We start from the raw sequence: 17,820 nt of genomic DNA, 5'->3' as shown, positions 1-17,820 counted from the left end.
GCAAAATTATAGCAACTTCACCCATTAGAGGCTGCACATATGGAAAGACAACAACTCTAAAACTAAGTATAACAAGCCAGTCACTTAGCAGGAAAAAGATTTTAAGGAGATCAATAAACAAATGAGAACACCAGAAAAAAACACTTGCATTACTGCTGGTATACTAATTAAAGTGTATTTTACACATTGTATTATTTATTTATAAGCACATGATCAATTTAGAACTATTTAGTTCTGTGTATCAATTAGTCCAAGAAATGAAGCTTGAAAAGAAAAAAAATTTTGTCCATTTATCAGCTACTGCACCACTTTGTTAGCACCCTGTAGTCTCTATTTTTATTCTAAGTCTTTTTTTCTCATTATGCATCTTAAAACATCCAGAATCAACAGCAGTTTAAGTAGTGTTGCACCGACATGCAAGACATGAGAGAATTCTCAAGCTTGGAGGAATGTTTTCTTTTTCTTCTCAACTATTCATGTTATCAACCTTTTAATTCCCTAGAATCTGGTATGCTACCCAGCTTAACACTTAATGAGCACGGGAGAACCACCTACTTGTAAAGTGCCAATTCATCTTGTCACTGAGAAGCCATTTCTTCCTCATTCTTGGTACTGATGCAAATGAGTGTTTCATCCATCTTTCTACCTCTAACCATGTCAACTGAGTTCTCATGATTCTGTATGTTTCATAACAGACCTTCCTCATTTGCACATAAGACACTACCAAGTTAACAACAAAGAGAAGCATCTCCTACTTTTTCATTTTCCCTGGTGGACAACTGGCCAATGCCACAGGAAGGCCCAAGAATGGATACCATTCTTCACATTCAGATCCCAGGGTCTGCATACTGGTGCAGTACCACAGGGTACCAAGGAACCCCAGCCAAATCCACCAAATCCCAAAAAAAACCTCAGATCACACTGCACTTCATAGCCACTGAGGGTTATCCTCCCTTTACACTTTTCTGATGTCACAGTCATTCTGGCACGATTACCACATGTTGTTGCCCTTTTGGCTCCTGAGCTCTCAGAGGAGTTGCCTATGTACTCCTCCTGTAGAAGTGACCTTCACACTTCCTGTGGGGTAGCAGCAAGCACATGGGCACTCACTGCACTGGCAGCTAGCAGAAATAATGCACTCTGTAGTTTACCCCAAGGTAATGTGCTGATGCAGCCAGATGTTGAACTTCACAGCCATTAAAGCCATCACTGATCACCCTGGTTTTGAGTCTGCAGTTATAAAAGACTCTACATTTAACAACTGTCTCAAGTAAGAAACAGAGCATCTCAATTATCTACAAAGCAAAAATGAAGGAATCTATAATTCTAAAATCTGACACAGCTCCATTTTTAACTGACAAACATTCAGTCTGTGATTACACAATATTAGCTCTACAATTAACACAACTGCTTGTGAAGAATTGTGCAATGTAAATGCTATCTGAGCTGACACTTGCTACAGTTCACACAAACTGCAAAATAAATATTTCAGGTCTAAACGGTTTCAGTTTCCTAGATGAGTGACACATTAGGTTTCTGGATGAAGTGTGAAGTTAATGTCTTTGCTTTAAAAAAGAAATAAAAAAATAAAATCTTTGTATTTCCTCAGTGAAACTAATTTTCCGTATTTCAAATATCAAATGATAAATAACCAGTTCCAGTTGACTCCCCCGCTGTCTGCCATTTGGGTTGGACACAAAAATCAGAAAAAGCCAATATGATACATATGATTTGTTAATCAAACATTCAACTGGCCATCGACCAGGAGCCCCAGCTCCCATTACGGTGCTGCTTTCCAGGATGCCATTCCCCAGTCCATCCTTACATCCAGGGTTGCCCCATCCCAGGTGCAGAATCTGGCACTTGTGTTTGTTAAAATTCATACAGTTTGTGATTGCCCAGCCCTCTAATTTGTTGAGGTTTCTCTGGAGAGCCTATCTGCATTCAAGGGAGTTAACAGCTCCTCACAATTTACTATCATTAGCAAACAATGTGTTTAACAGCAAAAAGTTAAGACTGTCATATAAATGTGAACATTGAACATTGTCCTGTCCCATTTAAAATGGTTCCCCTCCTGCTGGTTCTTCCACCTTCCTCAGTTCCATTCTCCTTGCAGTGAATTGCTCAACTAATTGCAATCATCAAAAAAACCTGCAAAACACTGTGGAAGGGACTTGCAAACACTCCTTCATTTAATCTTCCTATTAAACAGGATCAGCTTTCCAGTTCTAGCAGAGATCTGTTATTCTCAAAGATCCTCTAACAGATTACTTGGCCTTCTCTTCTTTTGACCAGACAGCTCCAGTTTCTAGAAAAGAACACCAAGGCTTTTGTGGAAAAAATAGAAGGCTTTTGATAATTTCTTTATCTTTCTTGGAGTTGAGCTGCTGTTTGTTATTTTTTAAATGCAGTGGCCAAGGTGGTATTTTGGCTAAGAGCAATGCTAAATTAAGTCAGAGTAGTACTTTACATATCTTGTGGACAATCTCATTAACACACTTAAGTATGATATTTGCCTCTACTGCAAAAGCATCCCATGACCACTTCATACTCAGAATCCAAATAGTTTTTTGAAAGATTGACACAATCAATTATTCCCTGGCCTTTATTTGTAGAGCTGATATTTAATATAGTAGATAATGTCCAGTATAGTTTATAACTGCAATGATTTTAATTCTGCTCTCAGAGTGACAGTTCCTCTCTCTTTGGTCTCATTTCCAAATTTAATAAATACACTTTACTCTAGCAGACTGCTAATAAAAGTATTAATTAGTTATGGATACAGAAACACACTCTGACAGAATCCTTCTCAGTAAATCACATTTTTAAGATAAGCTTCTCACATCTATTCTTGGCAAATGTTTCCCAACAGTTCTGTACTCACCTGTCATTAATTTCATCAGAACTGTATTTCTTTACTCATTAAACAGTCAAAAGACTTTTTAAAAAAGTGCAGGTCTAGATAGTGTTTTGTCATGATAATTAGAAGATTTTATTTTTTTCTCTTTAAAAAAACCAGTCAAGTCAACACAAGTCTTAACACTGAGGCAAAAGCAACAGAAAGAAGCAAACCTGCTGGTCTGGCTTACTCTGTTCTAACTAGAACCAGAACAGGCTGGCATTCATTGTGTGTACAAAGGTTCACCAGCCTATGTATGCCAGCAAAAATCAAAGAGTTACAACAATTATTCAGAGTAAACATTACCCTAATATGTTTTAAGTTTTGTGTTGTAGTGTAAATGAAAGAGAACCAGAAGTGTTAATTTGCAAATATCACTTGCTACTCGCTTTCAATTTTCTAAATGTATATAAAGGAAGGAAGGAAGAAACAGCTGAGTGTTGCCCAGGCTTTTTACACCACCACTCAGGGGATCACAAATGTGGATCTGAAAGCAGATAAAGTTTTAACCCCTCTTCCCCCATCCCTCTCCCCACTTAAAAGTTCTGTAATGTGTTCCTGAAACAATAAACAAAATTGGCTCTATACAACTCAGCATATGGCCACCAGCACAGTCTATCAGGTACTGCTTTCCATTTTTTACAGTTTCTGGAGTCTGGATACATGTTCTTTAAATCAACACTAATGAAGAAGTAAAACAGTAAGTTTTATGTCATCCGGTTTAAGAGTTAATATCAGATTTTTTCCCAGTGTCTTTAACAAAAAGGCTTTTGAAAGAAAAACAAAATTGTTATTCTTGATCCTGAGAAGCATGCATAGCTTCTCTAGTGATTATTCTATGCTATCTGATTTATTTTATCAGTTCCTAGGAGAATACAAGGAAAATGAAGGAAAGAACAAAAACTCAAAGTCTTTTGTACTTTTTTTTCCTTTTAACTAGTGGAAAAAACACTTCTCCGTTTCAGATCACTGAAAAGATCGTCCTTCAAGTTAAAACAAAACGCAGTCTCTTCTTTCTTCAGGAGACATACACGGGTGCTTCCAATCTATTTTCAGCATTCCACTCACAAATTAAAATTCATCTAATATGAAACAGCTACCTTCCTGCTGTCATGGTAACATAGTAATAAGCATTGAGCAAAAGCTTTCACCTAAGTCTCAGGCCAAGTTCTCTTGCATGCAATTCTGCACCCGGGCACAAGGCGGAGTAACAGCAATGGGACCTGCCACCTGTGTGGCACACATCTTGGCCCCGTCAGAAGGAACAAAAAATTGCAGAACACAAAGTCAATCTGATATATTCTGGTATTTAGCAATCCAGACCTCTGTATAATCTGAGAAGTTAAAAGAACTCTCTCTTTTTCTACTAATGTAAAGACTCCCAATCCCTTGAGTTTGCAAACTGAAAAGCTACGTGCTTTATCTCAAGCTTTATACCAAGACAAAGCATCTTAGCATCTCTTAGTGGGTGGATTTTCTTCTTAATATGAGCTCAGGCTGCAAAGCCCAAATTGGACATTTACTTCAATGTTTACTCTGTAAGTGATCTATAACACAAACCAAGTGGGAGCCCCAAAACCTTCTATATATAAGTCATCACTGTCCACAAGAAACATTATCCTGTCCTACAGGATAATGGACAAACTTGCCACAAGCTATATGCTTACTGCTTAGCTGAAATAAAAGTAACACACAGCTCTATTTAAAATGTTTCAAATATTAGCTGACAATCAAATTGTAAGAAAATACCAAGCAATGTTCAATGGAATATGCCCTGGGTCCAGTACAACTAATTTTTTTACAGATAACCTGAACTGTGGGTCAGTTTCAGTTCCTCATAAATGATCTGAGAGTGATGCCAAATCAGGGCAGGGTGGGAGGAAGATGCTGCAAGAAATTGCACTATTAGAATTCAATATCATTCAAGGGAGTGTAATGTAGTAAAGAGAAATATAAGTACCAGCATTTCCACAGAAGTAAAGAATAGCACAAATACAAGTAAACAACTAGCAACTCAGGAAGCCTGGAACACAGAAATAGGCAGCAGGGGATCACAAAGGAGCAAAAGTCAGCGCCATACCAATTACAAAAAAACCATACAAGCACACAAACAAAAGAACAAAACAAAAAAAGCCAAACGACCCAAAACCAACAAAATATCAAACCCCCACCAAACAAAGTCAATAGCATAAATGAGAGTCTACTACAATCTCAATAAAATCTATTTGATTTATCCCTGCAAAGCCATTGAAACCCTCAGTCCATTTTTGGGCTTAGTTCTTTATAACTGAGACACCTCTCATGTAATTGGGATACAGATACACAAAGCAATCCACAAAGGTGTCTAGAAAGAAACACTTAGCTATGGCTTCTTTTTCTAAGCTAAAGAATAAAACATTGGTAAGTAAAGGAATAGTTTTCAAATATTTACCAGTCTATCACAGGGAGAAAACCTCAGCTTGCTCCATCTCCAGAAGCCACAGAAGAGCTTAAGCTGCCACCAAGATCAACAGTCTCACAGTCAATTCCCTCCTCTCTTTTTTGTTTTATGGGCTCAAGAGAATTTAAATTTAGCAATACCACATCTACTGCTCTTTGCTCAGCACTTTGCAACACTCACCTGCAGGAGCTACAGACTGGCACACAAGATTACTTTCTGGTTTTCTGAAGTCATTCCCTTCCCAATGGCAAGACCATTGATACATTCTCTTCCCATTTAAATCTCAGCAGCATTTTGTTTTATTCTGCTGTACAGATACTGTGGTATGTCTTGGACGCCAACTGTATGCAGGAATTCTGAATGACCAACATCTCTCCTCTTTTTACTTTTTATTTTCCTCAGGGACTGAAATAGTTTAGTGCCTCATTTAATGACTTGACAATTCAGATAGCCCAACAAAAACTGGATGTTTATGACTAATAGGAATTTTAGAGTTTCAAACACATTTAAAACAATATTCACAGGGGTTAAAATCTGTCACAGGAGATTAAGAACTGAAAATTAAGCACCAGAGATCTGCATGTAGAGATGAAACACTATTATATGTACAAAACAAACCAAACCCCTGAAAATTAAACTTCACTTACACTCATTGCATTTATTCAGCTTAGGTTCAGAAGCATGGAAAATTACTTCATAGATTTATCTGCAAACAGCTTCAGTATTTGAGAAAAAATAGTTTGCTGAAAATACTTCAAAACAGGATCACCTAATAACAAAACACTTAAAAAGCTATTTCCTTAGTAAGCTGGAATACTAAGAAGGTATTTCTTTAAGAAAGCAATAAATTATTAATATGCTATAGGACAAATGCTAAATATTGGCAAAAAGTAAAAAACAATTAAGCTTTGCATTATAAATAATTGCAAGTAAAAGTGTGCAATTGCATGTTTCAAATACATTATTTACCTGCAACACCATTCAATTCGGCCTTCCCCTTCACAAGTTTTTGCCCAGTGATTATCTGCAAGGTTTTTCATTGCCACAGCATATTCACACAGCGTTTCCTCATCCTCACAGTGCTCACGCCAGATCTTATCAAAGTCTCCCACTAAACAAAACAAAATAAAAAAATTGCACATCAGATACAAAGTCTCTCATTATCTCCATGGCAAAATCCCCGTCCAGTTTAAACCTACATAATGCACCAAGAGCTTACTTTACCTGCACATAACAAAAACAAATTCTCCTTTCTGTAGTCATAAACACAAAATTCCAAGTTTTGGGGCAGGAAGGGGCTGTCAGGTACTTGAGAAACTAGAAATATCAGTACATTGGTTTGTGACATTAAGGTCCCTGGGAAGTTTTGCTTTCAGGTTTCTGTGCATGAGCATTTAACACGACAAAATTTTAGAAATGAAAGATTTAAAAGTTTCTGTTAGCATTCACATCCATGGCAAGTTCTGTAGGTGACATTACATGAAAAAGCCATGAAAGTTAAACCCACAGTATAGATTTCTTTGGGTATACTGAAAAAGAAATTCAAACTCTCATTGATTGCTGTCTAATCCAGCCAGGCCCAGTAAATTAGCATCTAGTACTGAAGAATCAAATCAACTATGATCAGGAAATCTCAGACAAATTCCTTTGCTGATCTCTCGGGACAGATCTATTTCCATGCTCCTCACCTCACTGAAAAGAAGTCTCGCAGGTTAAGCTCTGGCTCTTCAGAGTAATTACACATTATGTTTTTCCTTGTTTGCTATTAAAGCATCCACTTCTCCTAGCCTGCTTTACATAATGCACTGCTAAAAAAACCCAAGATAAACGCTAGTCATGGCTAGCCCCATTTCCTATACAGCATGCAAACCCTTGGTGTACCTTACTGAAAGGATATTTCTGCCCAAAGAAAGATGCTTTCCTGGTATGATGTTCACTAATTTATTTTGTGTTGCTTAACCACTAATGTGGGTACATATCTAGAATATATGCCAATCTGCAGAATAAAAAATATGTACTGACTTTGAACTTACAAGCTAATACAGCTAAAAATAACTTTTCAAGAACACAGTTATATTTTAAGCTTTAACTTGGACAAACAACACACTTTTCACAACATGGTTCCATCTTGTAGCATCTTTGTATGAGAAGGAAATACTTTGAAAGCATAACAGCCATAACCTAATAATAAATGTCTGTTAAAGCCTGAAAGTAGCTTACAGTATGACCTGTCCTCACACCAGTAAGAGATTGCTGTTTCTAACACACTTATGGCAATTCCTTTGATGTATTTTGTTTCAATTAGCAGTAAATCAAGGGTTTTTTCCAGTGACAACCTTTTTATTTGTTCCCTCTTGTGCAAAGCAGCGACAATCCTCACCTCATTTGTCCTCTGCTTACAGAAAGACTGGCCCTGACGGACAAGTATAGATGTATACTTAAAAGATTTAAATCAACCATCCAGGTTACTCCCTACTTAGGTTTGGTTTAGGGATGTCATAGCAATTTTCAGAAATAAGCATCTAGTACACTTGTACAATCATCAAAGTGAGTCATGTTTAAAATTAGGTGTTTATACTCCCTAGTCTGAGATGGCATTTGAGATGGGAGTGGCCGAAATTTAATGTTACCAAAATGGGGAAGCTGTGCAAGAAATTATTCATTCTACTTGCTATTCAACAAGCATAGATGAGAAAGTTATTACACTGGGAAAAAAAAAAAAAAGGTATAATACTGAATGACATCCCTCATTATTTTCCAAAGGATCCAAGTTCAGAGAGTATGCTTTATAAGAAATGGTATTAGCAAGGTCACCAGCTGACCACCAGAGCAGAGAAAACACCCAAGTTGCAGGCAAATCCCCACAGGGGGTTCTGCTAAAACCAGTGGGGCACTTTTCCAGAGCTTTCAGGAGAGCCTTCTGTAGAAACAAACATGCAGAACAGGACATACCCTACTGACAAAACAGTGCAGAACATGGCAGCAGTGACCTACCAGCACAGAGGGCAAAACAAACACAAGTCCTAGCAATCGGAGCACTAGCAAAGATCACTAGCAAAGTGATTCTCAAAAGCAAATTAATTCTGGTGCAGCTTAGACAGAGTGTTGCAGTTTCTCCAACACAATAGTCTGAGTCCTGTGCATGCTCCAGACAGCTGTGAAATGCTTCAGTGACTTGCAGTTGCTAGAGACTTGTTTGAGCACGTGGCCGATGGCAAAGGTAAAAAGTAATCAATGAACACGTACTGAAGGAAAGTATCACAAAAAAAAAATCTGAAGTTTATTACTGTTCTTTTATTTCAATACTTCATCTGGTCTGTCCTGAAGCAATTATTCTATTTTCAAATACCCCTTTTCCTTAAAGCTTAAGAAATAAGGGAATGGGAAAGAAGACATATGCAAAGACCAGATGTTCTTAACTAGCCTACCCTTAGCAACAGAAAATGCCTTCTAAGATCAAATCCTGCTCTCATAGCAGCTGCTCTGATTTCCTTCTGAACAAATCAGATTTGCATCAGTTCCTGGAAGTCAGATGAGAGTTAAAAGCATCCACAGATGAGGGGTCTTAAACTGAGACATACAGCAACAGACCCAGAGCTGACCACCAGCACACTGGGACGGGAACTTTGGATTACAACAGAGCTGCCTATAAGAGTAACGGCATCTTGGCTCTGAGCTGACAAGAAAATAAAATTGAATTATACAGACCATGAGGAGAGAGATGCAGAACAAAAGTGAAAAATTCATCACAAAGTAATTCTGTCACACATCTTATATTAAGTTAATTCTGTGAGCACTTCTGGTTTATTTTCATTTACTAATGCAGAGATACAGAAATTGTCTACATGGGACAGATGCAGCCCTGCTTTTGTATGAGGAGCACTGAAATAGAAGAAGGCAGATAAAACAAGGAGAGGACTTCCACAAGATCAAAACTGACAGAGGGAAGGTAAATATGGAACAATATGGAACAACTTCTGGCTGTTCCAATAATATGAGACAGAAAGGGCTGCTTAAAAGAAAAAAAAAGTTATTCCCTCATAAAATGTATAACTAAGCCTAAAGTTCATGAAGTTCATGTAGCTGGGCAAACTACAGGAAGAAAATCCATGACAGACACCATATTCAAAGACAAGATTTCTAACTCAGGAGCTCCTAGACCACAAAATCACAAAAAGACAGAACGGTAAGCAAGCACAGCAATACTCCAGCAGCATTTTTCACTTTTTCTTGTCTAAGCATCTGCTGTTTACCCACTGTCAATACTGATTTTGATATGATGCCCATTCCTCTGCTTCTTCGTGGATACAAGCTACAAACAACTGCAAATAATGGGTCATCTTAAGGCACTGGCACTGTTGTGCAGGGCCTTTCAAAGAGTCTGGCATCTAATTTCATTTGAGTAAGTAGCATGGCAGTGCATTGTTTTGCTGTGGTGTTTGCTCCCCCATACTTTAACATAGCGAGCTTTGAGAAGACACAAACAGGCACACCAGATATAGGAACTTGAAATCCATGCTCCAATCATGCTCCAATACTGACCTGAAGATGCAAACTGTCCTTCCTATCTATAAGAGATTATGAGACTTTTGATACCTATGAGATTTTGAGATAGTGACTACAACCAGTCTTGAAGCATTCAATTTCAAAATGATATCCAGACAACAGAGAAGTTATGCATTAATTTTTTTTCGATCAGTATATTATAATCCACTGTGCACTAATTTTTCAAGCAATACATTATAATCCAGGTTAATGCAAATATGGCATTAACACTATACTCTAGAGGTAAACATTTATTTGTGAATCAATAAATTTTTGCTTATGTAACCAAATGGGCAGTAAAATATGCAGGAACATTTTATGACAAAACTAGTAGTTACTAGAAAAATAAGATCCATAAAGTCTTCTATTAAGTAATCGGTAACTGTAAATTAAACAGCAGTTTGTGGTAGGCAAATCTAGTAGAATAAAAAGAAAAGAATTTTGGATCTTTGACCACATCCTAAAGTCAAGATTTCATTTTGTGGATTAAACTTTTCATACTCATGACCATACCATAACATAAAGCAGAAGTTACACTTACCAACTACCTTTTATGCAGTTTAAAACCTCTTTTGAGTGCTGAACCTTCAGAGATCTTCATGGACCTAAGATCTCCAGCAAGGAGCCAGATATGCCACTGTCCCGCTGAAAAGTGTGACTGGCAAAACTAGCTCACAACAGGGAGTTCCACACACCTCTCAAAGCACTATACCCATGCTATTTCAAAATTAATTAATGCTTGTTCTGTTTTATTCAGAATTACCTAGAAAACAAATAAATAACCTACTCTTCACCTTGAAGGTTAACTATTCCTTTAAAAACAAAAAAGGTCAAAGCCCACTGCTTCCTAGAATTCTGTCACTGAACAAGTGACTGATAGACTTGTTCTTCCTAACACAGCCTTTGCAGTAACAAAAATCCAACACTGCTTACCTAGAACAGATGAATCCTTCTAAGTAATTTCCACCCACATTAATATTGCCCACAGAATATCCAAGTCATAACCCTGAACTCAACCACAGATGTATCAGCAGTTGCTGAATACTGTCACACAGAGAACAGGTCAGGCATGTACAAGTTATTTTTAAATGATCCTAATTCAAGATAATTTTAATTGTGGGTAACAGCAATAGAGACCAAATGTCAGCTGTAGCTTTTAACAACCAAAAATATTTTAAAAGAGAAGAATCATACAAAATTAGTAAGAACTCCCCTAGCTCTGCATCTATTTACAAGTCCTTATCAGAGGTTGTCAGAGCAGCATCAGAACATCAGGTCTGCGATTCCTGGTGAGCCAAACCTACACTGTAATTCTTCTCTCCAGGTAGTCTGTTATTAAGGAAAAAAATTCAGCTTTCTTCCATCCCATTAAAAAAATTGTTTTAAAAAGTAATTTATTTGTAGAGTGTTAAATTGAACTGTCATTTAAGATATGCTTATAAAATAAACAAAAAATAATTAGGCAGTTTTCCTTCAACTTCTGACAGAACAAATCACATCAACTGGTATTTTAAGAAAACACAACCTTCTGTAATATAAAAGAAATAGAGCACAGTTCTGCTAAAGGCAGTATTTTTCATTTTGGAATGGGATGAAATCAAAACCAGCTGATTTGAATAATTCTGTTTTATCAAGCTACACAGAAGTTATCACATAGAGTTGCAAAAATACTATCTGCACCTACAAGAAGAGATTTGTAATTACTATTTTCCATGAGTCCACTGGTGCTCTTTGGAAAAACAGTGCAGTCATCTCTACAATCTCAAAATTAACTACAGAATACTTTATCCATCAACAAACAAGACCTAGCATATCAAAAGTTAATTGGCACTGATACTGTGCATTTAAGTCTTCAGGTACAAGTAATGCAGGTTTAGATCTTAAGCAACAACTTCCTCCAAAAAAAGAAATTAAAAAATAGTAACAATAATCTAAAAAACCTCTAAAAACCCCAGAAACAAACAAACAAACAAAAACCCCCCAACCTCATCCATCAAAAAACAAAACAAAACCCTTGAGAAAAAGGGTAATTATTTTCTTCTGGGAAAATAAAATTCTCTCAATTCAAGGCAGCTTTAATTGGAAAAAAAAAAAAAACACAACAAAAATAAACAAGCAAAAACAACAACAAAAAATAACCCTCCAAAAACCCCCAAAATGCCCCAACACACCAAAACCCATCCCCAAGTGTTTAAGGGTTTGAAGTCTTCTACATACTGGTAGATAACTTAGTAATGTAGAAAGCCAGATTGAATCCACTCCCTTTTCAATACCTTCATTCAACAATACACTGCCTTTCTATCTCCTCCTCTACCAGAACTTTGGCTCTGGTAGAAGAGAAAATGACCTCAATATATATAATAACGACAAAAGGCAAAACCAAAACAGACATGTTAGTATTTGCACAATATTAACACTACCTTAATAAAAATTACTAAATTTTCTTAATGGTAAGAAGGAAACAAATCCCCACGATTAAAAAGTGCCCATGACAATGCTGGATAACTTTACATGACCAGCTTCTAGCCATAGCAATGCCTAGCAAGATTATTGAGGGTTTATTTAGTTTGTTGATGCAATGCACTGCAGAATGAAAAGAATTTATCTCATTCTCATCCTCTTAAGATCACCTCTCACTTGCTGGAAACAGTAAACTAGCTTCTAGAACATGCTAAGCAGTAAATGAGGAAAGCAGTCCTACACTGTTCACTAGGCTAAAACTGAAACCAAATTCCTATTAACATCTGACAAAATTTCCTCATTAACACTGTAATTGAGATTTAGCTGCCCTGCTAATGTATGGATGCTGTGGCAATGATAAGAAAAATTAATTACATGAGGAATATCAGCAAATATTATGAAATTCATAATTTTCATTGTATACAAGATAAAATTACTGAACATCTGTCTTACTGAAAGCATATTCAGCACTCCTTGCAAACAACATTGAGTATTTTTGGCTTCTCTGTTTTCCAATTTTACATGTCTACATACAGAACATGAACTTCATCTTGGACAAAGTTCAAGCAGAGATAGCATTTTCCTTCTCATGTCTGACTAGTATTTGCTTCACATTTCTTAGGAGTTACCTCAACTATTTTAGAATAAAATATTTTTTAAAAAATCAAGTGCAAGAATCTAACTTTATCTCAGTATCAATGCTCCTCCCTTCAACTTACTTGGATTTATTTGACCAAATGCAGATTTCTACATCTGGCCTCTCAGGTAAACTTCCTATCCATCTGTTTCCATGAAACAGACTCTGAGGCCCCAGCTGACATTTCAGCATCTACTGGAGGTCAGCTTAGATCACTCTGAAGAATAATTTGTGTCTCTGATCTGCTATAAATCTCTGATGGCCATCACAGAAACAGCATGGATGTGACAGTTTAAGCAATTACTGCCCCCAGGTGTTGGATCTACTCTTCTGGAAACTTCATTCCTCTCCTCTTTCCCAAACCTGACTTTCTGGGATGGACTATGTGCTGTACCTTAACACAGCCAACATAGACATGAACATGTCAACAGAAGCTACTGATTTTGGTAATTTTTGCAAATGCAGGAGCTAAACTTATGCTGATGCATAGGTACAGATTTCATTATGCTGACCCTGTAACAGGAACACCATCTTCCCTGCCAGAGCAGCAAAGGAGCAGGGAAGGTGTCACAGACCTGTCTGTTCAGTGAGTGCAAGCAAATGCTGTAGCCAGAACTTTTCAAATTTACAAGCTAGTAAATGACAGTACTAATTAAACTCTCCAAAATGTAAATCTTATGTGATTTCTAATGAAATACTTGTTGCAAAACTGTGGTGTGCAAACTGTAAGGCCAATTATACCTCAATGCTCATGTCATAAACTAGAATCAGCTTTCATTTTAATTAAATAAAATTTAGTTTCTATTGCTGGAAAATTCAACAGTTATTATTACAAAAGTCTTCCTCTTCCAAGAAATTATTTCAAGTGGTAAAACACAAATTAATACCTTGAAAACTTCAGTTTATTTCTACTGTAAATCAGTCATATTTAACAAAAAGGAGTAACAACTATTAACTTATCGTGTAGAGTTCAATGACAAAGTTTTTCCTGTCCTGTGAAAAATGACACCATTTCAAAATGTTTCCTGTTGCACATTAGGAAGAACTTAAGCTCTCTCACGGTTTTTCATGAAAAACATGAGATGAAGAGACCTCATGTTCAGAACAACCCTTCTGTCTAAATGTCTGAACCACTTACCTACTTGGGTTACTTATTATCATCAGGCAGGGTCCTGTAAATTTTCCCTGATTTTCTGAAAAAACCTTTTAAAAAGTTCCCTTTCTTTGATGTTCCAACAAATACTTCTTTTAAGGAATCAAACTGCCACCTAGAAGTGTTTTTGTCAGCTTCTGTGATGTGGTAACTAGTAACAGGACAAACAACATTTCTGTGTGATTCTCTAAGCCTCAGCATCCTTAGCAGGCATATGTTAGGAGAAATGAACTATTTTAGTGAACACACAGGAAAACATTTCATAAAATACCTTTACAGATACCTCAGCAATTTTTTTCACTTGTACTTCTTATAGAGTTTTAAGGGAAAAGTAGTCTTGTAAATCATCTTTCAGACTACACACACAACCATCTATAACTGAGGCTCGTGCTACAGAGAAAACGTTTACTTGATAAATACAGCTCTGCATGACTACAAAGGTAATAAACAACTGAGAGAAAAACAGGATGCCTCTGTATCAGGGGAAGGGATTTTTATCCCAGCAAAAATTGAACCTATTTAGTTACTACAAGCAATTGGAAGCGAACAAACATACATCACATCGCAGATGTTCAGCAGATCTTGTGCAGCTCCTCAGGAACCACTAAATCAGCTTTTCCAGGTCTGTCTGTCTGTCAGGCTCAACACAATCAGCCTGCATGCAGCATATGAAACATTCATGCAACGCATGCAACACGCTCCAGCCCATGGCTGCAGGTGCCCAAAGATGCACTGAGGAAAGCTCTGTGAAACTCAGGGTCACCTGGGGTACCAAGCAACAGAACCAACAGGAAGCAACTAAATCAAACATTGGTTTTGCCCCATCTCCATGTAGTAACAGAAATTCAAACATTATGGAAAATCCTAATTTCTATACTTTCTAAATGCTTGTGTCAAGCATCCAGAACCACTGTGAAGCTCTGATAAGTGAATAACTCACTACTTGAGAGCAGTTTCAGCTTTTGGATTTTACTGTGGTGTGTAAAATAATAAAGATTAAATTACTCTGTTTGAATAGGAATCAGGAATACAACTAAAAAATCCCATGAGCTTTATACTAATTAGAGAGACTCCTAAGTGAACATGTTACATCTCAGAGCTATTCTCACTTAATGTTTTCTTTATTATGAGAAAGTTTATAGGCTAACCTCAGGAATTATGTTTATTTTTAGGAACTACTATATAAGTACTGTTTCTCTATCAATAACTATTAAGAAGAAACAACTTCTTAATGGTTTGCTGATTTAGTTGACACATTCACTCAGTGTGGATAAGAACCAACCACTTTAATTTAAAACCTACACTCATTTGCTAAACTTCATTAAATAATTTCAAAATATCACATAGAATACTACTGCAGAACTCACAGTAGAAAAAAAAAGCAGCCTACAATTTCAAAAAACCAAATCTGCCATGGCATTTATGATGACATGATATTCCCTTTATTTTCTTATAAACAACAAAGAGGGGAAGGGAAAGGAAGGGGAAGAAAAGGAAATGAAGAATAAAAAGGAGAAAAAAATTGAAATATTCCCACTGTAAGTCATACTGGGAATATTCAAACAATAGAAAAGATAAGTACTAGTCACACAGGAAAAAACCTAAAATTGTTGAAGAAAACAAAAAAATGTATTTCAGTGCAAACTCAAAAGCATTTCAGCTGCATCATTTAAAAGATGGTAAGTGCTTGTCATGAATGGCATGGGGCTATGATATGACATAAGGCACAGTACAGAACTGCATGTAAAATCCATGCACCATACTTATAAGTATAACTGATTCAGTAAGTGCAGAAATTAGAAAAATAGCCAAGGTTCAGCTTTGATTAATCTCCAGTTTTTCACCAGGGAAAAAAATCAAAATCAAACCCTGTACATGACATGATGGCTAAACTTTATTCTAGTAATTCCCTAGTAACTGCAAAAAATTTGCTGCAATGCTTCCCTAGTTAAGAAATGTTGCTCTTGCACTTCTAACAAGTATGCAACTTCTTCAAAAACATGTTGGCTTGCAATTTTGGAGCATATTGTCACTTTTTTACTGGCTCATCTTCAAAAAAGAAGGGAACCATTGCAGAAGATGAAATAAAATTTTAACAATGGTGCAGTTATAAGCACCTCAGTACTGGCGTGCCTGTTACAATTGCCCATTAAAACACAAACCTTGATACCGTCAGCAAGGCAAATGAATTAGCAAAGAAATCAGCTTATTAAAATCAAGTCCCAATAAAATCTATCGGCACACATCTCAGTGTATCAAGGGTGCATCTATTTCCTTTCAACACTTCTAACAGAAGACAGTAACTTAGGATCGTATTACAATACAAAGGGCTTTCTTAGACTTATCTACCCTGTACAAAATAACCATATAGCTTTTAGGATAATGAACATGACTTTTCATCTACCAACAAAATTAATACGGGATTCTACTTTAGCTTCTACAGACAAAGCACTGAAATCCATGCAACAGCACTTCTAGCACAGTTTGCTTATTTAGACAAAATGGAAATTAGCTTCAGAGAACTCCAGTAAACCATGAGAAGACAGAGTAGAAGAAGAAAATAGAAAAAAATAAAAGATTGCAGAATAATGCAGAATTATGTTTCTGTTTCATATGCAGGTGAGAACACTGAAATGTGGAGTCAAGAGGCTTTCCCAGTGTAAAAAGCTGTAAAAACATAAGCAAGGATGAAGGGATTTTGCTCTTTGCTTTTCTATACTCAAGCTATAATTCAAATTGTACAGCAAAATTACAGATGACTTATTGATTTTTTACTTCTATTTAACTAACTTTCAACTTGAATTTTGTCAGGAAAACATACTTGCCAGTCAGCCTAAGTATTACAAAACAAAATTCCAAGAAAAGACCTTTCAGAGATCAAGCATGTCCCAGTATTACAATTTCTGAATGACATTAAAGGCATTTAAGAAGGAGATTCTCAAATCTGCCTTTAGAAGCAAAGGCAGATGTAGGTAGAAAAGACTCCAAAACTAAAATTCTCAAGCTGAAAGAACCTAACATAGGAAGTACTACCGGCTACTAAGCACTAGTAACTTGTAAGTACTACCTGCTATTGGATGAGTGGGAAATGGGTAGAGCATTTCTTGTTGCACAGATGTGATGAATTGTTTGGTTTTAACTCAATGAAATGGTTCTAACCCTCAATGAAATTACATATCATGTTGCTACTTTGGAGTGACTAGAAAAACCATTGTAAAGTTTTCATTAACACATGCTTTACAAGCCATAGGAAGTAAATGAAAATGCTGTTGGCTCTTTCACTTAACCAGCTGCACACACCTTACCCTTGAGCACAAACTTGTTTTTTGCTAAGAAACAGACTTACAAAAACTTCCTCATTATTTAGGCTCTCATCTAAAAAAAAATAAAATCAGTTGCTACAGAGATTGCTCACTTAAAAAAAAAAAAAGTTAACAAAGCCAATCCTTGTCTATCTTAATCTACAGGCGCTCTGAAATAACACAGAAACACGTACTGCTAAAAGCTGGGCTACTTTGCCATGACTGGAATGTTTAAATATACTATGTTCATTCTCCCAACATTTGAGTAAAGGGAGATCCTCCCTTAAGCTCTGCCTGACCAAGGCCAAAATAAACAGCGACTTTTGATCAGCATCTAGATAGGTGGGTTTTTGTGCCCAAATCCCATGAACTGGCTCCAGGGGA

At 36.6% G+C, this 17,820-nt stretch overlaps 1 protein-coding gene across 1 annotated transcript in view; it reads right to left on the bottom strand.

Moving 5' to 3' along the window:
• The window catches only part of BMT2 (base methyltransferase of 25S rRNA 2 homolog), a 29,509-nt gene that overhangs the window by 10,743 nt on the left and 946 nt on the right, over positions 1 to 17,820 (bottom strand). The window contains exon 2 of the mRNA XM_059473233.1: positions 6,309 to 6,450. Within this exon, the coding sequence (XP_059329216.1) occupies positions 6,309 to 6,450 (142 nt within the window). The remainder of the gene's footprint in view (positions 1 to 6,308; positions 6,451 to 17,820) is intronic.

Source organism: Ammospiza nelsoni, chromosome 5 (assembly GCF_027579445.1).
Source record: "Ammospiza nelsoni isolate bAmmNel1 chromosome 5, bAmmNel1.pri, whole genome shotgun sequence".
In the NCBI taxonomy this organism is placed as follows: Eukaryota; Metazoa; Chordata; class Aves; order Passeriformes; family Passerellidae; genus Ammospiza; species Ammospiza nelsoni.
Note: the sequence above shows the minus strand (reverse complement) of the source record. Positions and strands in the feature narration are given on the sequence as shown.